The sequence below is a fragment of the Sminthopsis crassicaudata genome, chromosome 6, assembly GCF_048593235.1.
Source record: "Sminthopsis crassicaudata isolate SCR6 chromosome 6, ASM4859323v1, whole genome shotgun sequence".
Classification (NCBI taxonomy): Eukaryota; Metazoa; Chordata; class Mammalia; order Dasyuromorphia; family Dasyuridae; genus Sminthopsis; species Sminthopsis crassicaudata.
The window spans coordinates 204400876-204426368 of NC_133622.1; the positions used below are offsets into that span (position 1 = coordinate 204400876).

Below are 25493 nucleotides of genomic sequence, written 5' to 3' on the forward strand. Positions count from 1 at the left end.
AGGAAGAAGAAGAAGAAGGAAGAAGAAGAAGGAAGAAGAAGAAGAAGGAAGAAGAAGAAGAAGGAAGAAGAAGAAGAAGGAAGAAGAAGAAGAAGAAGAAGAAGAAGAAGAAGGAAGAAGAAGGAAGAAGGAAGAAGGAAGAAGGAAGAAGGAAGAAGGAAGAAGGAAGAAGGAAGAAGGAAGAAGGAAGAAGGAAGAAGGAAGAAGAAGAAGAAGAAGAAGAAGAAGAAGAAGAAGAAGAAGAAGAAGAAGAAAGGTCTACAAATATCCATTAGACCTTTTGAAAGTATAAGTAGTTTCATTCTTTTTCATTATCCTCCACACCCAGGTTAGTGCCTCATAGACAATAGATATGATTCCTAATGATAAATAAATAATAATAAAGTTAGTTGATTAACATCAGGATAACAACATGGAGACTCTATCAAAGTAGTATATCACCTCACCAGCAGGTGCTTCCAGACACCTGCCATCCATGCAAGAAAACTTTTTCTCCCAACAACAAACGACTGAGGAATACTAAATGTTAGGTGGCTCAGTGGATAGAGAAGGAGTCAGGGAGACCTGAGTTCAAATCTGGTCTCAGGCATACACTAGCTGTGTGATCTTGGGCAAGTCACTTAACCTATTAGCCTTGACGTACTAGAGAAGAGAATGGAAATCCAAGCCCACATCAGTATCTTTGCCAAGAAACCCCCAAGCACAGAATGATGCATAAGACTGACACAATGGAACAACAGTAACTTGGACTCCTTTAGGTGTAATGACTACTCTGCTGAACTATAAAACAATCAGAGCATCATCAGACATCGGTACAAAGCACTCAGCCCTGGTTTTAAAACATCCCCTTCCTCTTAGGGTTAGGGCTAGGAGCTACAGAACAAGCAAGAGTAAGAACAGAAGTGACACTAACAGTCGTCCCGGGGCCTCCCTGTCAGACAGAGACGACTCTGACTTCTCCAAGGCTCTCAAGCACAAGCTGGAAAGAACTCAGTGACAACATGCCCTGTGTCCTGTGAAGACCAGCCTGGGGCAGGTTCAAACAGGCTCACCAAGAGCACAGACAAGGGCTCAAATGGCTCATCACCACAGCAACTCGGGAAAGCTGTCTGCTGGCCCCCAACTGCCTGCAATGCGTGTCAGGGGGGAGAATGTTCACCCTAATGAAAGTTAAAGGGCAACCTCCCACACTGCAAAGGGGAGGGATCCCGAGTGGGGACCATCAGTGATACACGCGTATCCCAACATAATGAACAGACTGACATCTGAGCACTCTCTTAGTCCCAGCGAGCCCTCCTCCCCCTGTGAGTACTCTCTCAGTTAGAGTGCAAGCTCCTCAAGGCAGAAGTTTACAACAGCCCCAGCACTTCGCACAGGGCCTGACACAGAAGTAGGCACTTACTAAATGCTTCCCAGATTGACTGATAGGCTGCTTAGTTCGGCCCACCTGCTTTTATTTTTCTTCTCTTCATTTTTTATCACAAGGGAATGGTTTGATGGGGAGAGAAAGGGAAATAAATATATTCAGAAACTAACTCAATCTAAAAACAAAGGATGACAACAAAATTAAATCTCATTTTTAGAAAAGGAAGACTTGAAGTAAGAGCAACATTCTGGTTTCCGTAGCACTTTATAGCCATGCAAAATTTTCATAGGTTTTCTCGGACTTGACCCTATGGAGGAGGAGGGCAAGTGCCAGGATGAAAAGGGATCCTTTAGACCACATTCCATGGAATAAAAGTGAGGGGCCCAAGGTCGGAAGCCAGGCCCCCCCTTACTCCCAGACCAATTCCTCTTTCCTACTATCAGAAAATGCTACCAAGAACAGGGGAGGGGGAGCTGAGGACTAAGAAACCCAGACATGTCCCCAAAGCTGACGCCAATTTGCTGGGCAGCCCTGGTTGGTCATTTCGGAATTCAGTATCCACAGTCATAAAAATGAAAGACAGGATCCGCCCGTTTTGCCTCTAAAATATGATCCTATGAATTAGGATGCTTTTGTATTGGAGAGGGTTGCCTTAGACATCCCTCTGAGACTGTGGGATTATTGACAACTGCAGGTATTACTGAAAAGCAAAGAAGCTGACAAAATGGGTGCTGGCAGGCTGGGCATGCATGTATTTGTTCTTGGGTTGAGGGTTTTTTCCTTTTTTTTTTTTTTTTTTTTTTTTTTTTGTCTTGCACATCCTGGAATTAATGCTGGTCTCTCTGAATCATTTCCTCCTCTTGCTTCCTGTCTTTAAAAACTCTGAAAGGCCCCTTGTCACTTCCCTGATCCATGTTTACGGGCACAGCTTCCTTTTATTCAGGCAGGCACAGTAAGTCAGAAGCCCCACCTGCAGAGATGCAGCCCCAAGAAAGCCTGGCAGACCCTTGCACTGAATGAAGGGAGGAAGGGGTGGAAGGAAGTAAGAGAGCACTCTTACTTAGACTGGTAGAAGCAAACCACAGTGTGAGCTTTCTTTCCATTTTCAAAGAAAAGAGACCTCTGAGAAAAAACACAAGTCACCCCAAAAGGAACCACAGCAAAGGAAACACTCTTCAGCAACAAACCTGTGTGTAGTGAATGGCAAATCCCTGATGCAAGTCAAATATTTATCCCCAGAATGACAAGAGCGGGAAAAAACTAACCACACTTAGAAAAGAAGTGATAAAGATCAGACTTCACCCCCTCCCTACATCAAAGTGACACAGAGGCAAGGGGACTAGACTTGGAGTCTGGAAAACCTGAGTTAAATCCTGCCTTAGACACTTACTTACAATGAATATATGCGCAAGACACTGAACTTCTTGGGTCACAATTTTCTCATCTGTAAAATGGGGATAATAATAGCACTGTTTTACAGAGCTGTCATGAGGATCAAATGAGAGAAACATGCAAATAAAAGATTGAACAGCAAAGCCCTCAAGAAGCTGTCCCTCAAACCCTTGGGATCTTGTGGGTCCAAACTCTTTTCACCTCTGAATCAGTTTCTCCATTGAAAGAATTAAAATTAATCCCTCCCATCATTATAGAACTATGACAAGCATAATCAATACACACTTAGTCTAATATACTTTGCAAGGGCCAGAGGAAGACCTGAAAATCAGAGTCCTAGATGCCACAGGGGGAGATAGAACTGGAAGAGTCACATTCTCAAGAGATGAACATCTAATTCTAGCTTTTCAACCCCTCAGCCCTTCCTCCACCTAACCCAATAAGTCCAAGCAATGTGCAACCTCTTGACCAGACTTACTTAGCTTGTTAGCCCAAAGGGTAAGGTAGAGCCAAATGTTCCTGTGGGGTTACACCAGGGACGCTATGTGTCCCACTCACATCTGAGGACTAATGATGGATGGGAGCTGGAGGAATCACTACCAATAGCTTTGGGCTGCCATGCCACGTGGTCAAGAGAAAAAGGACTGTCCCATATTCAGGACAAATTATGGTCACTGTAATTTGCCAATGACAACCACTGGCATAAAATTCTCCCTTCCCTGCCTCAGAAAGAACCATCTCCAAACTAAAATCCAAAAAAGCTGCAGTTCCCACAACTGACCTTAAATTTTCTCCCTTTGATGACTTTTAAGAACTTCACACTTAAATCAAAATAATCATTGCCAGATTTTCAACTTGTATTCACAAAATACTGGTGGCTCCAGAAGCCACTGAGCTACATACAGCTAGTTATTCTAGAAGGCAAAATTCTCTTCTCTCTCTAATACATTGTTTATTCAATTTAAAAGCCATTTATTGTACACCTATGTTCAAAGTACTCGAGGGATGTGCAATAAACTGAGAATACTAGTCAATGTTGCTCAGAATCTCCAACGTATCACACTAGTCAGAGGTCAGTAACAACAACAACCCTATCTCTGACCTCCAGTTCATAAGTCCAACCCATGTTCTGATAGCACCCTGAGAGTTGGGTCCAGCTCTTTGTCCAGGACCATAGAACTGTAGTTTAAGAGGTCAAGAAACATAGCTCCATTTTGCAGAAATACAAACTGAAGACCAGAGAAGAGAAGGAAGTTTGTTATGCAAAGTTATATCTTTTAAGGAAAAATAACTTTTATTTCTATAGTCCAAGAAGACTTACAAAAGCCCTTAACTTTAAAACAATGCTGTGTAAGTATTGATATCTCAACTTTATCAGTGAGAAAACTGAAGCTCTGAAAGAGGAAGTAACAACAGGCAACTATAGCAGTGGTATACTGGGCCTGGAGTCAGGAAAATACAAGTTCAAATCCAACCTTAGATCCTCACTGTCTGAATGACAAGTCACTTAATCTGTTCCTCAGTTTCCTCAACTGTAAAGTGGGGATAATATTAGCACCAATCTCCCAGGGTTGTTTTGAGACTCAAATGAAATAATATTTGCAAAACACTTGGCACATAATAGGCGCTCAATAAATGTTTGTTTTCTTCACTCTCCCCTCCATACAGACTGTAGGAATTAGAGCCAGGACAATGAGCCAAGTCTTTAAAACCAGAATCCTCTCCATCACACCATAGAAAAGAAGGTCATACGAGGAAAGGAGATGGCCACAAGAGGAGTTTGATACTAGTACTTTAATATTTTGATGTCTAGATTTCAGGCAAAGAGAATGTGTATTTTTTTATTTTGGGGTGGGTGCCAAATGAGAGAAGTACCACTGAGCAGAGTGGGACTGAGCTGGATGTAAGTACAAACTAAAGCCTAAACAGTTGCAGCCTCCCAGCTCCAAAACAAAACTCAGTGACCTTCAAGCTGCTGGCATGGCAAAGCCCTCCACACAACCCAGGGGTGACTACTGCACATATTTTATGTGCCACACAATCAACCACACTGTGAAAACAAACTCAACTTGCTTCACGGGGACAGGTCTCAGCTTCCCAAGAAGACATTTACTTGGCTCCCTAAAGGCAAAGTTTTAGTTTATCTTACAATCCCCATAGTGCCCAATACAGAACTGGCTGCCAACAAGCCTTCCATTACTACTTACCCCCTAGGTGGCTGAAAGGCTGCACAAAATCCTAGGATTAAAAGGGATCTTGGATATCATACAGTCCTACCTCCTTCCCCCCACCCCTTCTGAAGCACAAGTTCTTAACGTAGAAGGTATGAATAAACTTCAATGGGTCTGTGAATTTGGATGGGGAAAAAATGACATCTTTACTTCAAGAGGGTTGATTTCCTTATATATTTTATTTTATGTATTTAAATCCATTATTCTGAAAAGGAAGTCTATACAAAAATGTTACAGACCAAAAAAAAAGTGTCATGTGTATATATGTGTGTGTATACAAAACATATATCAAATAGTGTGCAATATAATGTGTATATATGTGTGTGTTTAATATATATATGTGTGTATATATATATATATATATATATATATACACACAAATATACACATATATACAGTTTAAAATGTTGTCACAAAAATGGCTGCAAGGTAAAAAGCTGATATATCAATGAAATTTACAAAAAATAAAGTGTTGCAGAATAAGTCTCCAAAAAACTCTCTCCTTTCAATTTAGGTGCAGAATAAGGCATACACATTTTGCTTAACTGTACCTTTTTAATTTAATGGAGAGTTCTATATAGAATGGAGGAGACACTGGGAAGTAACAAAAATGTTTTTTAAAAAAATCAATTCATCTTTTTTAAAGAAAAAGTGAGAACAAAATCCCCATACCAATTCCCTATACTTTGAAATTTAAACGTTGCTCAAAAGCAATGTTGTCCAATAAAGCTTCAGTTCTTTAAAATTGCCTAGGGCACTAAGAAGAGCTAAACTGGCCCAGAGTCTCTGAGCCCCAATGTGTCAGAGGCAGGACTACAGGCCAGGTTTTTTTAAGGATGATGACTTACTCCACAGCATAAACTCAATCATTCTACATTCCAACCAGGCTGGACTTCAAGCTGTCCCTCATCCACAGCATCCCTTTTCCTGTCTCAACTCAGACTGGCCCCATTGTCTAGAGGCCTCTCCCCTCACCTTCCACTTCTTGGAGCATTCAATCTCAATGTATCATTCAAGTCCTAAATCATTCTCCTTCCTTTCTTAAGGCACTTCCCTGACTTTCCCGTTACTCTGGTCCTTGTATCTTGAAGGAGTTTCTATTACTGGACATTCTGTCCTTCCATTGTCCAGCCAAACTGGCTACTTTGCTGTTCTCCATACATGACATGCCATATCCCACACTTCCCTGGCTTTGCCCTAGCTGTCCCCCATACCTGAAATGCACTAACCTTATTTTCTCTTAGGATCCTTTATTTCCTTCAAAACTCAACTTCTACATTAAAGCCTTTGCTGTTAATTTCCTTCACAAAATTACACTGTTTTTATTTTAAATATATTTAGTTTCTCCAAGAGAATATAAGCTTTCTGAGGGCAAGGTCAAAAAAAAATTTATAATACTAGCCTATGAAACCATTTAGAAATATGCCCAAAGGATTGTTTGCTCTTTGATTCACCACACATACAAAACTGTTTATAGGAGCTCTTTTTGTGGTGACAAAGAATTGAAAACTGAAAGGCTGTCCATCAATTGAGGAATGACTCAACAAACTGCAGTACATAAGTGTGATGGAATATTATTGTACTATTAAAAAAAATGAAGATGGTAATGATTTCAGAAAAATCTAGACAGACTTATATGAACTGATGCAAAGAGAATTAAGCAGAACCAAAATAATATATACAGTAAAAGCAATACTGTAACAATCAACTGTGAAAAGCTTAATTATTTTGATCAAGTTAATAATTCAGCACAATTTGAAAAGACTCAGGATAAGAAATCTACCTTCAAAGAGAAAACTGATTTATTTTGAGATGGAGACTGAAGTATTTTTTTTTCTCCTGCTTTATTCTTCTTGCACTTTTTTCTGGAGCACAGTTAATGTGGAAATAGATTTTGCATAACTTCACATGCATAATGAGTATCCTGTTTCTTGCCTTCTCTAAGGGTATGGGAGAGGTGAGGAAGGAGGGAAAGAAAATTTGAAACTAAAATAAAAATAAATTTAAAAACAACCTACTACACTCTGCATTTTAAGTGAACTGCCAGAAAAAAAATTTTTTTATTAATTTAACATTTTAATTCTAAGAATTTCTAGCTCAGAGAAACATCCAAATGGATAGTCTTCCCATGCCTTTGGGCATCTCCTTAACGCATAAAGGAAGAGGTCTATTCCATTTAACAGAACAAGAATCATTTCATCTTTTCCTAAAACTACTCAATTCCTCCTTATCCCCACTCCCATCAAGTGTACTCCAGGGATAATCAAAAGGACCCATTCTCTGGGATCAATACCTTAATCCCTTCAGAATAAGGAAAGAGGGTCTAGATATCACTTCCATCCTTCTGAGGAAGGGGGAAAGCATCGATCTTAATTAAACAAGGGATATTTCTTGTTTTGCACTGTAATCCATTTTCCGTGAGCTTTGGTACTTGATCTTTTACACACTTTAGACTAAAATATGTTTCTCAATACTTTCAGTTGAACTAAAAAGGAGGTTTTAAATATGTTTTCACAGCAGGAATGATTTCATTTTTTTCTTTATTTCCAGCATCTGGGAGAAAGTCTGGCACATAGTATGTTCTTAAATATACATACTAATGACTTATTGATGGGAGATCTTAGGCTCCCCTCAAGAATAAGTTCAAGGGCCACCTCCTTCAAGGTCTTTCCTGATTCTCTTAATTGTTGGTGCTGCCTCTCCATCATAGGGCACTTCTTTTGTAGACATCCTGAGCTCCTTGAGGACAGGGAATGTCTCATTTGTTTTTCTTTATTGCCAGTTATCCCAGTGCCTGCCACATAGTAGGTACTTAACAAGTACATTCTTGATTTCTGACTCCCATCCCCCCAATCCCAATTCTTCTCTATATTCACTATGCTATGCTGTCCCTAGAAACACAAATATTATAGAAAATTAATTCTATTTCAGTCATTCAGTTAACATTTATTAAGAACCTTCTGTGTGCCAGGCACTGTGCTAAGCAGTGGGGATCAAAAAAAAAAAAGAAAAGAAAAGAAAAGAAAACTTTACAAACAAGCTATGTGCAGAATAAACAGGAAATAATGAGCCAAGGGAAGGCACTAGAATTAGGAGGGATTGAAAAAGAACATTTTCAAATGTTTAAAATCTTTCAAATAAATATATGTACTATTGGATTACTTGCTGTCTAGGGGAGAAGGTAGAAGGGAAGGGAAGGGAAAAAAAATTTTGGAGCACAAGGTTTTGTGAGGGTGAATGTTGAAAACAATTGATGCATATGTTTTGAAAATTAAAAGCTTTAAAAATAAAATTTTAAAATAAAGAAATATATGTGCTCACACTAAAGCAATCCACAGGCATGAAACAACCTGGAGTAACAGAAAAGCCCACTGTCTGAGACAGAAGACCTCTGGTCAAGTTTTTGCCCTGTGATTTCTTACTGAATGGCCTAAAGAAAATAACTTCTCCCTTCTTGTCCTCAGTTTCTTTGCTGATAATCCTGCATCACAGCAAAGTACTTGGGAGTCAAGAAGACTTAACTTCAAATAGTGGGGTTTGGAAAGCTCTTGGCTTTGTGACTCCAGGCAAGACACAATCCCCGGATCTGCAGTTTTCCTCATCTGTAAAAATGCCAGTAGTACTTAACTTCAAAGTTGTGGTGAAGAACAAAGCAGATCCTATACTAAAGTGCTCTTGAGAGACTAGAAGGACAGAGACAGGGAAAAGCACTGAAATTAGGATTGCTCCCTCTTATCATATAAGGAAACTCCATTTACCAACAGAGGTTAGCACCTAGTCCACAATTTATAGTCTTAGGGGATCTCCTGATATACAGCGGCTTCCCTGAGGTTAGTATGTACCAGAGACATGACATGAAGTGAGGTCTTCCATCTCAAAGGCTAGGGCTCTATTCACCATTCCAGGCTCCCTGTAAGGCACCGGGGAAATTATTATTATCACCCTCACCTTACCTCAAGGTTGTGAAGAGCAAACAAGTAAATATAAGAGAAAGTACTTTGTAAGCCCCAAAGGGCTTTGTAAGTGTTAGCTATTATCAGTACAGACACAAATGCCCAGTGAGCCTTGCTATCCAGGGTAATGAAAACACACCACTCAGGTCCAGAAACCTGACTGTAGCACTCTATTGAGAGATGCTGCATCTGAAAGGAGGCTGGGCAGGCCTGAACCTTACTTTACTTCACAGACAGATGCAACTAAATTTGCACTAAATTGGACACATAGAATTTTAAAAATTAAAAATTAAAAAAAAAAAAAGTTTTTCATTTTAAGTCCAACTTTAAATTCAAATATTTTTGGTTAAGAGGATTTTTAACAACCAAACTCCACCCCCCCCAAAAAAAAATCCTATACATGGCTTTAGTTTAACATACAATAAGCACAAACACATCCCAGGCTAATCTTACATAGTTGTTTTAAGGAAATGCCTCTTAAAATCTTTAGGCACTGTAAAAATGAATGATTTAAGTATTATTGTCTTAGAGCAGGACTCTTTAATGTGGAAGTCTGGGAACCTGTTAAATAGTTCTGATAACATTTTAATATAGGATTTCTTTGTTATTCTATGCATTTTATTTTATGTACTTAAAAATATTCTTCTGAGAAGGGACCCCTAAGCTTCATCAGGAAGGATAAAATGAGAAAGGTTAAGAACCCTGCCTTAGAGAGTTTGAGCTGGACAGGATCTTAACAAACATCTCAGCTAATGAACCCATGATACAAAGGAGGAAATGGAAATCTGGGAAGTGACATATCTTCTCCATGGTTGCATAGCATTATGGGTTAGAACCTAATTTCTTATTTGTAGAGTTGTTTCATGTGATCTTTTAAAAAAAAATTTTTATAAGTGAACTGTAGTTTATACACTTGAATCTAGCCATCTTTCCTCCCTCTTATGAAAAGTGAAATTCCCCCAGTAAACAGGTTTTTAAAATTCACTTTACATTGTATTCATCACAGATGACTAATGATCCACCCTTCAAAGCAGAAACAACTTCTCCAGTAGTAAGGAAAAAAAGAAAAAATCAGTCTAGGAGAAGAAAACTTTCTAAATTAAGAAATCAGTTGGGAACTAAAAAAGCCAGAAAGTTCTTCTTTCTGTTTAGCCTGTAAACAAACAGGAAGTTACCCAAAGAATAACTACATCACTTAGTTGTACTGTGCATTATAAGTTTCATCTTGCTGAATCAGACTGCAATATTGTACTGTTCTAAAGGGGGTTTAAAAGTAGCATTTCAGGTTTGTAATTAAAATTGTTTAAAAAAAAATTTTTTTCCAGGCTACATATGCTCATTCTATTAAAAATAGTTATACAGGATAGCATGGTAGAACGAATACCAGATTCTGTAGTAAGAAAATCTGAGTTTGACTCTCAACTCTACTATTTATTAAATGTCTGACCTTGAACAAGCTACTAAATCTCCTCCAGTCTGTTTTCTCCCATGCAAAAATAATGGGCTAAACTATATAATCTCTGTGGTCTGTCCTTCCCAACAGCCTGAAAACTATCATTATGAAATTAATAAACAAAACCATTTCTAAGTCTAAAAGAAGAACTATATTCAAAAAATGTAAATGCTGGAACTGGCACTATCTTAACTGGTTCAATGACCTATACCACGGTCTATGGCAATATAAGGGAGAAGAGTTACCAATATGCAATGATAAAGGAGTTTTTTTCATCAAAAGATCATACCCCCGCCCCCCCCCCAAAAAAAAAACTACTACAAAACCCTCCTTTCTATATTGTTTCAACTTTTCTTCTTTTGAATGTATTATCATTTTTCTTCCAGATAAATAGTAATTGTTTCTGTTTTGGCCAGAAACCCTAAGGATTTTCCTCTCTCAGATGGAATTTTTTGTTTTTGCTAGGTAAAAGAGGCCATTTTTTGCCTCATTTCTTATCTAGCTTAATCACTGAGTGGAAACTGCCTCAGTCAAACTGACACCAGGAAAAGACCCTAGCTTAAAAAGGCATCTGGGGCCATCTTCAGTCATCCTGATCTATATCTTCCGGATAAAGTCCAAAGTGAGGCTGGTGACTTTATACAGCCCTCCCTCAATTAAATCCAATTCACTTGCAAGACATAGAATCAACTCCCTGATGTCATTGTTCCTTCATGGTCATCTTCAAGAATGAAGAACAAACAGCAATGTTCTTCCCAAATCAGGTAAGCACAGGCAGTGTTAGTTCCTAATAGAGCTGATTAGAACAAATTACTGATTTCATTAAGACCTATTATATCAGAGATCATATGGTTTACTTCCCAATGAGTTAATATTTAATTTAATTAGCATGTAAGGAGTAAAAGTGGAAGCTGAGTTTAAGGCCCCTTTTGTAATTTATTAGTTGTGTGACATTAGAAAAGTCACTTAACCTCTCTGAAATTCGATAAAACGAGGAAAAGTCCTTGAGTTATCTACCTCAAAATACTATGTTGATCAAATGAAAGAACCATTTATGAACATATTTTGTAATCATAAAGTCCTGTACAAATGTACCTCATTATGTTCAGCCTAGTAAAGCAATCATTCAATTTTCTGATCTAGCTGAAAATGCATCAGATAATGCTGATTTGGATTGCTACCTCTGGTCTAGACTTGTGACTTTACTGGCTGTAAAGAACTCTCAGGAAGGAAACTCAAATGGTCAGCAATTTTAAATCTTCATTGCTCAGATCACTGCTATTAAGTGACTCACAAAGCCCAGAGATTTGAACCCAAGTTTTCCTGACTCTGAGATAGGTCCTCCATCCATTCTGACACACAGCCTCTCATATCTCACCAAACCAGAAGAGAATCAGACATCTGAAGCAGAAAGAATACATATTAAGAGATCAACCAGACCTCAGATTCATTGCCTTCTGGCCTTTCCTCAGGCTATATTCCCAAAGACTGAGCAGTCTGCCCAGCCCAGGCCCTCTTAGATACTAAACTCCAAGAGGCCTGGGACTTTATCTGGTCTATACTTGACAGCTCCCAGCACAAAACTCCCAGTAAAATGTCAGTGCTTACTTTATATCATTACCAACCAGTAAGATAAGGGCAGATTTCCATTTCAAAAGCAAAGTGCAATTTCTTTAAGACAGTTATCCCAGACTGTGCTTAATAAATCCCAAATTCTGATCTCTTTAATGACTATGTCACAATCAGCTGATCTTTTCTCAGCTTCCAGACTTCAGGCTCCAGTCCTCTCCAATTGCTTCTGCCTTAGGGGAGCAGCACACTCACTGGCATAGCTTCTTCCTGGTTCTCCTATCTATTTGACTGTTCTGTTGGTTCATCTTTCATATCTCAGCTCCAGAGAGGCCAGGAGACAGAAGTAAGGAGGGACAGTCTTTGAGGCATAGGACACTGCTAGTGAAAGTGCCCCAAATCAGGAAATTAATGTCTAGTATAAGAAACATAGCATGAAGGCCAGAGCAACTGGATAACAAAGTTGGAGGGAAGTGGTAGATAATAATAATAATAATGATAATGATAACAGATCTATTAAGAGCTGCAATGTACCAGGCATTGTCTTAAAATGCTTCATCTCATTTGATCTTCACACAACCCTAGAAGATGAGTGCTATTATTATCCCCATTTTACAGATGAGTTTTAAGAAAACTAAGAAGGTAGGAAAGGGCCAAGTTATGACGGGCTTTGAATGGCAGACAGAAAATTTTATATTTGATCCTGCAGAAGGGAGTCATTGCAGTTTACTGAATAGGTCAGACCTGCTCTTTACTAAGCCAACTTTAACATCTGGACTGCCTCTAGGAAAGCCTTGTAGTAGGCAGATGCACCAGCAGGCTATCACAAGAGTCTCAGAAAAGGAGATGAGGGCCTGCAACAGAATGAGGGCTGTGTCAGGGGAGAAGAAAGGAGGTATGAGAGAGATGTTATGAAAATAAAATCAATTTATTCCAAAACTCCAAATCACCAGAAACAAACCTATAATGTTTCAAACATGCATAAATTTGTTGTCATAGAAGAAAAATATATTTATAACATAATTGAGCAATTACTGCTAAAGAAGCTATTAAAGAATTCTAGGATCAATCCCTTAGGAATTATTGTCCTTTAAGAATCTTAGTCTCAACATGCCCAATAGAAAGCATATTATCTCCTCTTCCTAGACCAAAATTCCCTATTTCTCCAGAAGGGAGCACTACAGAGGTCACCAACTCCTCCCTGTCTCCTACCCCATAAGGACTTATCCTTTAAGAAGTGTTGTACATTCTAATTCTTGGGCCCTGCCTCTCCATTCAGGTGGCCACTGCTTTGGTTCAAAGTCTCAGCATCTCTTACCTGGACCACTGCAAAAGCCAGAGGGATGTTCCTATCTCCAATTTTTCCCCTTTTGGATCCATCTTTTACAAAGCTGCCAAAGTAATCTTTCTAAAGAGTGGATCTAACCATGTCACCCCTCGGCTAAGCAAAATTTGGTGGTTTCCCACTTCCTCCAAGACAAAACCCAAAAGTCTACATTTAGCATTTAAAGTCCATTGCATGCAGTCTGGCTCCATCCAGCCTCCTTTTCCAGACTCTATTCCCCTTCCCTCACTACTTCCAGCCAAACTCTCCTATTTGCTGATCTCTGAATTTGCTTAAACACATATCCCCCCCCATCTAAAATTTAAGCCCCTTTTCCTTTGTGGCTCTTAGAATCTTAAGCTTCTTCCCAAAACCATATTGTTCATCTCTTCTCCCTAGTTATTAACTGCTCTCTCCCTCTTTAGATCGCCATGTCCAAAATCCTTATGATCATCATTGTTCAGACACAATACAGGTCCAATAAATTTACAGAATAACATTCTTAATAGATTTTGGCATACCAAATACTTATAACCTCCAAACCACATGGAATGAAATGCTCTCAAAATATAGAGCCCCATGGAAAGAAACCAAAGCCGTGTGGGAACAAGATGAACTGCAAACTATTCCTGTCGCGCCATCTGCTACTAGGGTTGTCCCAAAGACACTGTCAGTGAGCTTAAACCTCAACACTTTTGTGCAGCCATAAAAGGATGATAACAACTAGTATTTATATAGTGCTTTAAGGTTTGCAAAGTGCTTTACTAATATTATCTCATTATATCATTTAATCCTCATGAGCGCCATACCAGTAGCAAGCTATCATTATCCCCATTTTACAGATGAAGAAACTGACACAGAGCTTGTTACTTGTTCAGCTAGTAAGTGTCTCTCTTAAAGGCTAGATTTGAACTCCAGTCTGGAAGGCCCTTATGCCAAAGCTTCTTAAACTGTGAGTTCCAACTCCATACCAGGTCTCAAAACTGAACAGGAGTGGGAAGGACAGAAGGGGGTATAAAGGGGAAAGAGTCACAAAAATGATTTATTATATACTCAGGGGGTTGCATAAAAATTTCTCAGATAAAAAAGGGACCCAAGTGGAAAAAGTGTAAGAAGCTCTGTACTGTACCCTCCTAAATGCCTCTTTAAAAAAAAAAGAAAAAAAAAATCCTTTGATCTATCTGGGCAAGAACATTAAATATCAAAAACCAATATGATAGTGATTTGCCCCAGGATCATTTCTATTTAATCTGTCGTATATAAGATGAGAAAAAGAAAAATACTGGTCTGCTTAAATGGTCCAATTCCCCAGCAGAATCCCCCAGTAAGTAGATGGCAGGGAACGTTGCTTTTTCTGCTTTGGTGTCCCTTTTTCGAATATTCAGTTCAATACCTGACATGTGGGCATTTAATAAATGCTTCTTATTGTATGTTAAACTAAACTGAAAAATACCATTGGGGGGAAAGGGAGGGAGTATCTTCCTGCTTACTGATTGCAATCTCCATTTTGGTACCTAGGATGCATGGCTTTGCTTACTATGCCCTAAAGGAGGCAGTATGGCATCAGAAAGAAACCCTGAGTTCAAATCTCAAGACGCATATATATAACACTAAAACTCCGTCACTTTTGGACAGTCACTGGACCCTGCCTGGTGCTAGCTTTCCCTACCTACCTCAAGAGTGGAACCTGAAAGCCCTATATAAAGATATTGTTGCAGCCAAACTTGGGAAATGGGCACAGCGCAGGGAAATAAATCATATATTCAAGACACAACTACAAAGCACTGAGAAGATAACTGTTCTACTTCTTTTTTTAATGACCCAGGAAATGAGTTTTAGAAATAAATCTATTAAGGTCCTATCATGCTCTGGTCCCTTTTCCTTTATTTCACATTGGACACGCATAGGAAATCTCACTTTTGCTTCTCCCAATCTATATCAGATCAGCTTCTACTGTCCTGATTGAGATCTTACTGAGGCTCACCTTCATTTGCTCCCTTAGAACACAGTGGCCTCTGATAATTGAAGGCAGTGTTTCCCAGAGGTAAGAGCACTGGCTCTGGGGCTGGAGGATCCTAGCTGTGACACTTACTGCCTGGGTTGCCTTGGGCTTCCTTCCACACAAAATGGGGATAATGATGCTTACATGAGCAGAGCTGCTGTGAGCAAAGCACTTTTGTAAACTCTGAAATGCTACAGAAATGTCATTGTCTCATTGACAACAGGCTTCTGTGGTCCCCTGACATCACTCCCATCCAGTAAGATGAGGGAAGGCTTTGATTTTAAGGAAAATAAAATTTCTTTGAAGATACTTATACTTGGCATGTTTTCCCAATCTGAACTAGAAACCTGAGCTCAAAAAAGTATGTTGCCTTAGAGCCTGCTATTGTCACAGCATGAACTGAACTAGCAATTCCCTCATCCTCCATGCTCATCAGATCACTGCAAAGCTGCAATCAGTGCTGGGGGGGTGGATGGAGAGGAGGAAGGGGGGGTGGAGGCAAGGGTGTGAAGGAGGAAATTCAGCAGACCTGGAGAAGAGAGACTATGGAAAATGTTACTTCCTACTTCTCTGGGCCAGAGTTTCTTTATATATAAAAGAAAGGAAGAGAAGCTAGATAAGAGGCAAGGAGTGTAGAAAAAAACACCAGACTTGGAGTCAGATCTGCAGTGAAATCCTAACTGTGCCACTTACTAGCTGTGTGACCTCAAACAAGTCACCTGACTTCCACTAGACCTTGGTTTCCTCAACTATATAATGGGGATAATAATATGCCTATTATGAACCATAAAGGGCTATTTATGAGGAAAATGTTTTATAAATTACCTGCTAAGGCAGGGGGTTATCATGCTAAAGCATGACATTCATGAGTTATTTTTAATATTATGCTAACTAAATTTCAATGAAATTGGTTTCCTTTGTAATCTCATGTATTTTATTGGATGCATTTTAAAACATCCTGATTAGGGGTCCAAAGATCCCCCTAGACTGCCAAAGTTGGGCCACAAAAATAGGTGTAAGATCCCCTGACCTAAAGAAACAGAAGCTGTTATGCTACAATTTCAAATTGGAAGCTCAGTTGCTGCAAACTCAAAAGCCCAGTGTTGCAAAGGGGAAAGAAATCTGAAGGCTGATTATAGGGCCTCCCTCCTCCTTCCACAGGCAGAAAACCAGCTACAGCCTCCTCCAATTCTTTAAATCTACGTTTAGGTCACAGAGCTGGCAAAGAAACGGTCTACATAATGTTGGTGGGGCAGGATTGTAACAGGGACGCTACCTGGGGCCCAGAATTCCAATTTGCTCAGTAAGAGCACAGTCTCCTAGGGACCTCTCCAGAGGTACGGGAACAATTCATGATTTCCTGTAGTTTCCGTTACTATGACATCATCCTTTTCGCAGAGAAGCAGACCTGCAAGAAGCCTATGGATGCCCTGGAACCGAAAGTCAGGCAAACAGGCAAAAGGCTGTCTGGCTTTTGCTTTGTTTTATATTTGGATTCCCCCCATTCTTCCCCACCCTCTTGGGGATACCAGGGTCCCCTACCAACCGACCAGAGAGGAAAACCTTTAATCAATTCCTGTGTGTATACAAAGACTGCAGGCTGGACAAATGATTTTGGCTTTCCACTGCTGCCACCACATTTAAAAATTCTCCAGCAGCACAGGAAAACTACCCTTCTGTACACAATTTCTGCAATTCCTTCCCTTCTTCAATCACCCCTGCAGCTTAATTATAAGGGAAGCCTTTTTAAGCTCATTGAGAAGCCAGTTCCTGTGGCAAGCAGCGGACAATTCACAAACCAACAGCAACTTCATTGTCTGACTGTTCAGATAACATCAAAAGCACAAAAATTATTCCTTGGTCCTCTCCCAGAATGCCCTGAAAGCCACTCTACTCGGGAGGAGAGGATTTGCCTAATACTTCATGGCAGGATGTTAGAGAAGAATGTTTGCAATCGACCAGACCACTAAATGTGTATTCTAAAGTCAGATCAGCTCCAGTGACACTAAGCTGGTGTACTGGGAAGAGTGCAAGAAGCCAAGTTCAAATCCTCTGCAACTCACTGCCTGTATGATGTGGGGCCAGTCATTCAACATTTCTAACCCTCAGTTTCCTCATACATAAAATTAGGGGATTGTTGATTCTTTGAGGAATTGGCACTAGATTGGGTTTAAGCTAGGGTCAGAAACAGCATCAGAGGTATTCTCAGTGAATAAAGCAAGAAGACCTCAATTCAAATCCAGACTCAGATAGTCCCTAGCTCTGTGATCCTAAGCAAGTTATCTGCCACAGCTTTACCACTGAAAAAATGAAAATAATGTCCCACAGGCAGGTGGATTTGATGAGGATCAAATGAGATAATATTATAAAGCACTTTCCAAACTTGAAAGCACTAAATAGGTGCCAACTATTACTATCAGTTATTTTAGGTTTCCTCCCCGGATTAGATCAAAGAATTACTTCTAAATCCCCAGCTCTACCACAATCTGAGCAGGGGACCACAAGAAAGTATCAGTCCCTCTCGGTGCTTCAGGGGTTTTGCCTTTTTAAATGAAGGAGTTAGATTAGATCCTCTTAAAATCCTTTCTAAATCTTAAGTTTTATAAAAGTCCTACATTCTCATATATTCAATATTTTTATGAGAATCTAGGATTTTATGTATTGAATACCTAAATCTGAAAGTGAAATATTAGCATCCTTACTATCAATATCTAACTGACTGGCAACAAAGGGAAACAGTTAAAAGTATCTAGCCCAAGGCCCCAAATACTAAGTATCACTTAGTATCCCAGTTCTCAGGAAGGAAGTATCCAATTACGGGCCACCTTTAACCCTCAACTTCAAACTCAAGTGATAAAATTCTCTTCCCTTCTTGTCAAAGTTGAAATCTAAGATTTGGTTTGTTGTGGCTTTTTGTTTTTTAAGACTTGCAATGTTTTGCTTCTTGGAATTTTCATCTTTCTCTTTTCAGAAGACATGCAGTCACTGGAATTTTTCTCATGACCAATAAGAAAACTGTCCTGTCATCACCAAAGACATGCAAATTTAGTCACCAGGATGAATGACCCCTGAATGCTATGATCTAATTTCACCTTACAGTGAGGGCAACTGCTACAGAAAAGGAGCAGGAGTTTCCTTTCAGTATCAATCTTAATGTCAAAAACCCACAAAACTTAACACAACAAACCATTAGCTGGGTGGGGAAATCAAGCAAATTGACACAGTTCGGGCTTCCAGGTAAGAGGAGCCCAGGTACAGGATCTGAACCACAAGCCAGTCAAGCTATTTTCCAAACCCGTCCCACTGAGGGAGGAGATAACTAGGTCAGACAGAATTCTGATTGCTTCCTTAGACTTCTACCACTTCTTTATCCCCTTTTCAGAAGGAAGAGGTCGGCCACAGAAAGGCGGGCAGGTAATTCGCACCCTAAGATCCCCATCAGCTTAGTCCAAAAGACATCTTGCCCTTTCACAGTTTTAGGGGGGGACTGAAATCTGGGGCCCCTCAGAAAACAGACCGGCTGCCTCTGTGGCTGGCTGAAGTAACCACAGTAACCTCAGTGGGATCCCCGCCTCCCCCACAGGAGTTCATTAACTGGGGATCTAAGTTAAAACTAAGCCCCAAATCAGACCTCTCTGGGGAGATGTTCTCAACTAAAGTTTTAAAGAAACTTGGGCCGGAGGTCCCTTTAATTCACGAGAGCACACTGGGAACTTCTGCCCAGACTTCGTCTTACCCCCTTCCCTGAAAAAGGTTAAAAGTCCCCCCCCCCAAAAAAAAAAAAAAAACAGCACTGAGGAACAAGCGAACGCTTCCCACCGGCCCCCACTGAGCAGAGTCCCAAGATATTTGGGGCCTGGTCAGCTCTCGCTTCAGAACCATCCGTCTTTCACAGGCCCGAACCGGGGTCACCACCGCGCTCTCCCAGCGCCCCAGAAAGCCTGACGTGGGGGAGGAGGAGGGGGGGAGGACGGAGATGCTAGGAAGGTCCACCTCCAGCCTTCGGAAGGGGAGTCAGGAGGAGGGGTGGGGGAGGTTCCGGAGGGGAGGAATCCCGGCCACCTCGGAGGGAACAATGGGAACGTGGCCTTGACCCGGAGTCCCTCTGTGCTTGTAAGTGGGGATGGAGAGAAAGGTCCCAAGGGGAATGGATCCCGGAGGGCACCCGAACAACTGTGGCCCTCCGGAGGTAATTCCCAGGGTTTAATTCTCATTCTCGGGGAGATGCTGGGGAAGAGAAGGGCTCAAACAGGACAAGCAGACCCAGGGTCCCCCAGTCTCTAAGGGAAAGGGGGTGCGCATTCCCGGCCCGGGAGACAATGCAGTCCTAGGCAGTCCCCCGCTCTCCGCGGGAAAGGGGGAGCAGCGCAGCCCGGACCAGTCCCCCCTCCGAGGAAACGGGGGCCCTCCAGACAAGGGGCGAACAATGCCGACTCTGCGGGCCCCCACCTCGGGTTTTCTGGGGAGGCGCAAAGCCAGGAGGAGCCGGAGCGGGAGGAGGAGGGAGAGGAGGAGGCAAAGTTGATCCAGCTGCAAACACCGCTAGTCCATCCGTCCCAAAGCTGGGGGAGGGGGGAGTGGAGGAGGGGACGCCCCCCGGTCGATCACTCCCGCCGGCCAGCTCACTCACCAGACAGCTCGTCCGGCTCCAGCCCAGTCTCCGTGTCCAGCCCGCAGATGACAAAGTAGTCGGCGAAGCGGCTGGGAAGCGAGCCCCCGCCGCCGCCGCCGCCGCCGCCGCTCATGGCGCTGGGGCCGGAGGTTGCTTGCGCCGCCGCCGCCGCCGGTGTCCCCCCGCCTCCGCCCCCGCGGCCCCCCACCCCCGCTCAGGCTGCCCCGGGCCCGGCGCGCGCCGCTGCCTGCGCTGCCTGTGCCGCCGCCGCCGCCGCCGCCTCCACCGCTACCGCGGCCCCGGCCCCGGCTCCGGCAGCTGCCCCGGCCCCAGTCCCGGCCCCCGCGGCCGCCGCGGCCAGGACCGCGCGGGGGGAGAGCGCGCCGCCCCGCGCGGCATCCTGGGCTCCGGCCGTCAGTCCGTGCGTTCCCGCCCCGCCCGCCCGGCCCGCGCCGCCGCCGCCCGTCAGCCCGCCCGTCGCCCGCCTCCCTCCAGCTGTTTGCCAGGCGTCTGAGGAGCGTGCAGAAAGGAGAGCGAGGGAGCGAGCTCCCCCGCCCCGCCCGCCGCCCGCTCCGCGCCTGCGCCGCCCCGGGGGCGGGAGAGGGGGGCAAAGGATGACGTGATGTTATTCTCCCGGCTCTTCCTCCTTTCCCGCCCCGAACGGCCGGAGCTCCGCCTCCTCCTCTCCTCCTCCCCCCTCCCTCCTCTCCCCTTTCTCTTCCTCTTTCTCCCTCCTTCCCCTCCCTCCCCCCTTCCTCTTTTCCTCCTCCTCCTCCCTCCTCTCTCCCTCTTTCCTTCTTTGCCTCCCTCTCTATTCCTCCTTCCCTTACTCTTCCCTCTTCTTTCCTTTCTTCCCCCTCCCTCCCTTCTTTCCCACCTCTTTCTCCCTTCCCTCCCCTCCTCCTTCCTTCCCCACTTCCCCCTCCCTTCCCCCCTGACGGAGCCGGACCGTTGGAGCAGCCTCCAGCCGGCCGCTAGAGACTTGAGCGTCCCTTGGGGCGGGGGAGGAGCCCCGTTTTCCGCCTTCGGCTGCCTCCCTAGGGTCGCGTGGCCCGGCATTGCCTAGGGGGCTCCACCAGAAAGGGGTCCCAGTGGGGTCCAAGCCGAGCGCCCTCCCTTGGCTGAGAGGTCTGTCTAGTGGGATGTTACTGCGTCCACAAGTGTGGTTAAAGTCGTGGAGCAGTGGACCACCTGGAGCCGGCGTGACCTGAGGTCAAATCTCCAGCCTTATGTATTTGCTGTTCAGTAAACATTTATTATGCGACTACTGTGTGCCAGGCTCTGGAGATACGGAGGAGGCGGAGGGGGGAGGAGGAGGGGGAAGAGGAGGGGGGAGGAGGAGAAGATTTTTTTCCCTCAAAGAGACTACAATCTAATGATTGTAGCGAGGGACGACTCTTTTAAGTAACATAATTTCAGTGACTCGGTTTCCCTCATGTGTAGAATGAAGATTATCCTCTCCTAAGTGCCAGCTCACGTTGTTCTGAGGATCAAATGAGACGTCGTGTGAAAAGTAGGATTTAAGTGCAAGTTATTACAGAACTCAGCTCTGCTCTTTTGCAGTCCTGAGTGAAGGTGCACGAATCACAAGGGACTGAAATTAGGCACGTGTACCACCCGGACTCTGCTGCCGGGTAAAGGCTCCCTCCACTGAAACTGCCCCTGATGTCCACCGTGGAGCCCGGTGACGGGGCGGGTGAGACCTCCCCTTCCCAGCCTGGGCCCATGCTTCCTGGGCCTGTTCACCAGCTAGCGCAGCCAAGCCCCAGAGACTGGCCTGCTGGGACTGACTCCCCGTGTTCCCTGAAGCTGACCTTGGGGTCACAGTCCCAGTGAAACTCTGAATTGGGAGCCCCAGAGGCCCAGCCGCAGCAGCGCTGAGTTACTGCTTTGACAACCACAGTGTTTATATCTGAACACCCGGGCTCCCACAGGTCTCCCTTCTCGGACTTTCCAGCCTCCCTCCACCCACCACCTGCAATGCAGGAATCATAGCAAACTTTTTAACCTAAAGTTTACTGGATGGGAGGTGAGGGGGAGATCTGTCTTTCCCCTCCAATACATTTGCTTTCCTTTATAATCCTGTATTTTCATCCATTCATTTAAAACCAAAATTCTCACAAAAAGCCCATAGACTTCACCAGACTGGGGTTTGTAGACCATTTCCTTGGCCTGGGTAAGTTATCTCTAAAAAGAGGAAACAAATACTTCTACCTTAGACCATGAGACTGTTTTTTGCCTTGCTATTAAGCACAACACTTGGGATGCTTAATAAATGCTGTTGACTAATTCCCCAGCCCTCTAATGTATTCTAATCAAAATTTCCTTCACTAGCCCCACAACCTTGCCAGAGGCCAACAGACTTTCTCAGGCTCCTGAGCAAGGTGAAATAAACAGGAAGAAACTTGGCTTCTTATGAATGTCAGAACTGGAAGGGCCCTTAGGAATGTCCCATGAAAGCCCATCAGATCATAGACGAAGAAGCTGAGTTAGGTGTGGACAGGGAAAGGGATTCCCCATTGTCACACAGCTAGTTAGTGACAGAGCTAAAACCTGGGCCTCTACTCCCTGGGTGAGCCAGATTATTCAGCAGCTTCCCTGGGAACACATCTGGGGCCTCCAAGTTAACAGAAACTATGCCCAAGAACCTCCCCCATGGCCTTGGGCTCACAGGTTATGTGCCCTTTGAAGTGTAGGTGTTCCCAAGGGCTACCTAATCATCTCTGGGGGTTAACACAATGGGAGGTAGGCTATCTTAAGTCACTCAAATCTTGGTCAAAGAGACATCAATTTCCATAGCATAAGTCTCGATAATTAGGGAGAATCAACATTTTCCTAGGTGTCTGAGGAAATACGCAATGAGCAGGAATAAACCCATTAGCCCAAACGTTGAATTTCTTTTACTATGTGATTAGATGCTGACCTGGGCAAATATTTAAGACAGATTTCCCCCATTGGTTGGTTTCTGGATGAGAAAGTAGAAAGGGAGGAAAAATCTTGGTTCTGGTACAATACTTAGTCATTAAATATAAGAGAGAAGTATTCATTTGTCTCAGTACATAGGGATTTCCTTGGGATCTTGAAAGGAAATGTCCTAGAGATTATAATGGTTTTTCCATTACTTCTAATTAATAAACTGGGTCAAAAACAGATTTGGGCAACATTGATTTTCGATTCTCTTGAGTAGAAGTATCTTTCTTTTGAATGTGTCTTGAATCAATCAACAGACACTGAGGCATAGTAGACCTACTAGGTGCTGATGGTACAAAGACAAAAATCAATCCCTGTCCTCAAGGAACTAAACATTCTATCAGGGAGATGGATAGACACACACACACACACACACACACACACACTATACATTTTATATATATATATACACACACACATATGTATACATATATATGTGTGTGTATATATATACCTATATGCAATCTATATATGCATGAATACATCTAAATATATAAATAAGCATATTTTGTTGTTTAATGTGTCTTCACAGCCCCATTTGAAGTTTTCTTGACAAAGATATTGGAGTGGTTTGCCATTTCCTTCTCCGGGACCTTTAACAGATGAAGAAACAGGCAAACAGGGTTGAGTGACTTGTTCATGAATACACAACTAGCAACTGTCTGAGGTCATATTTGAAGTCAAGTCTTTTCTGATTCCAAGTCTGATGCTCTATTTTGTCACCTAACTGTCCCAATAAGTCTATACATAATTTTAATTCTTCCCAACTGCTAGTGACTCGTCTTAAAGGTTACTTATTATCTGCTTACATACAGGGTGTTTCAAAAGTTTTAGTTAAGTTTTAAATTATCATTTGATGAAGTATTATTAGTATTGTTAATAATATTTAATATTAATATTAGTAATTTATTATTTAACTACTTTAAATTATTATTATTGTTTAATTTACTTAAGTTCTTAATCATTCTCTAACAATTAAGTTGTTTGATATTGATATTAATAACTAAATTATTCAATATTTGTGCTAATAATTGTTTAATGTTAATCATTATTGTTTAATAACTTAAAAATGGACTAAGTCTTTTGAACATACTATATATATATAATACACAAAGGAGATAAAAAGGAATCTTAAAAAGCCGGACACCAACAGTCAGGAGGAAGGAAGGGAGAACTCCCACTTCTTCCTCCCAGTTTATGCAGAAGGTGCTTCTTGAGCTTTTTCTGAAGGAAAACAAAGATACTAAGAAGCGACAGTGAATCTGAAGTGAATCCAGCCATGGGGAGGACAATCTGAGTAAAGTGAGGAAGGCAGGAATAGCATATGTAAAAGGGGCATCAGATAGGCTGATATAGTTGTAGCATGGAGAAAATGAAGAGGAATGATGTATAATATGGCTAGATGGGTCCAGGTTGTGAAGAACTTTAAATACCAGAGTTGAGCCTAAGGATCATATTGGGAAAGGTAAAGGGATAAATAATAATAAACAATAATAAATAAATTGTCATGTCTGCACTTTTATCCTGTTAGAAAGCCATTGTAACAGTCCAGATGAGAAGGAATGAGAGGTGGAAAGGGGATAGTAGCTGGGAGAACAGAGAGGAAGATGGGAGTGAGAGACATTATCAAGATAGAAATAATAAGATCCATCTCTTGTTTTCCATCCCCATAGCCATCCTGGCCCATTTCTCCCAGTCTCCTATACAATTCATTTTGTATTAGCAGCCTTACATTAATTCTCCTGAAATAATTTTCCTAAAACATCTCTTTGCACCTGTCATATATATGAATCAATTAAACAATCAATTGTTTGCATATATACAAAACCCTGCACTCAGCAGGCAAGAAGACTTCAAGGAATTTGATTTCTAATGAGGAAGACAACACATGAGGAAGATTTCACCTGCAAATCAGATGGGAAGGCCCTATGGTCCTTGAGGTGGAGCAGCAAAGCAGATGATAACATACCTTCTTTTATGTCAATGTCATTTTTACTGGTAACATGGGATGCATGGGGTGTTCAGATAGAGTTGAAACTTTGGTAGGAGGGCTCCTCATCCATTTTTGGTGTCTACCTTCACCCAACTCTCACAACTCCAAGAGGCAGCCCCCCTGGTAAACCCTATCAGCACCAAACCTCAAATCCATCAGTGAATTAAAAGGAGGCATCTATCCAAAGCATATGAAGACTTCTCCCCAAAGAATGAACAAATGAGAATAATATGTTCCAATAGTCAAGAAGGTGGCTAAAGCAGACCGTTTAGAAAGCCTAAGCATTCTCTAAATATATAATTATAATTATACATATATATAAATGTATGTAAGTATGAATGTATATAAGCTCTAAAGCTTGGTCAGACATGAAAGATATCCACTGCATTCTGGGCCATCACCAAGCATCCTGACTTTTCTCCTGACACTGAGATAACTCCGAGAGAGAGGTTAATGACTTTGTGCAACTTTTCTCACTTAAATCCAACTTACACTCAAATCAAGACATCACCCCACAATGTCATAGGTTCTCTTTGAAATGAAGGACAGCTGGCAAAATCACATCAGTTTTTGATGTGGAACCATTTGACAGGGCCAAGCATTTAGTGGAAAGCATTTCCTTATAGGG

General features: G+C 42.2%; 1 protein-coding gene across 3 annotated transcripts in view; it reads right to left on the reverse strand.

Moving 5' to 3' along the window:
- Nucleotides 1–20078, reverse strand: part of DENND5A (DENN domain containing 5A) — an 88031-nt gene extending 67953 nt beyond the window's left edge. For 2 of the 3 annotated variants that reach the window (XM_074274859.1, XM_074274858.1), the window contains exon 1: nt 19921–20078. In XM_074274859.1, coding sequence (XP_074130960.1) covers nt 19921–20035 — 115 coding nt within the window. In that variant the 5' untranslated portion in view covers nt 20036–20078. The remainder of the gene's footprint in view (nt 1–19920) is intronic. The other variant, XM_074274860.1, reaches the window with a different exon arrangement.
- Nucleotides 20079–25493: the final 5415 nt, after the last annotated feature.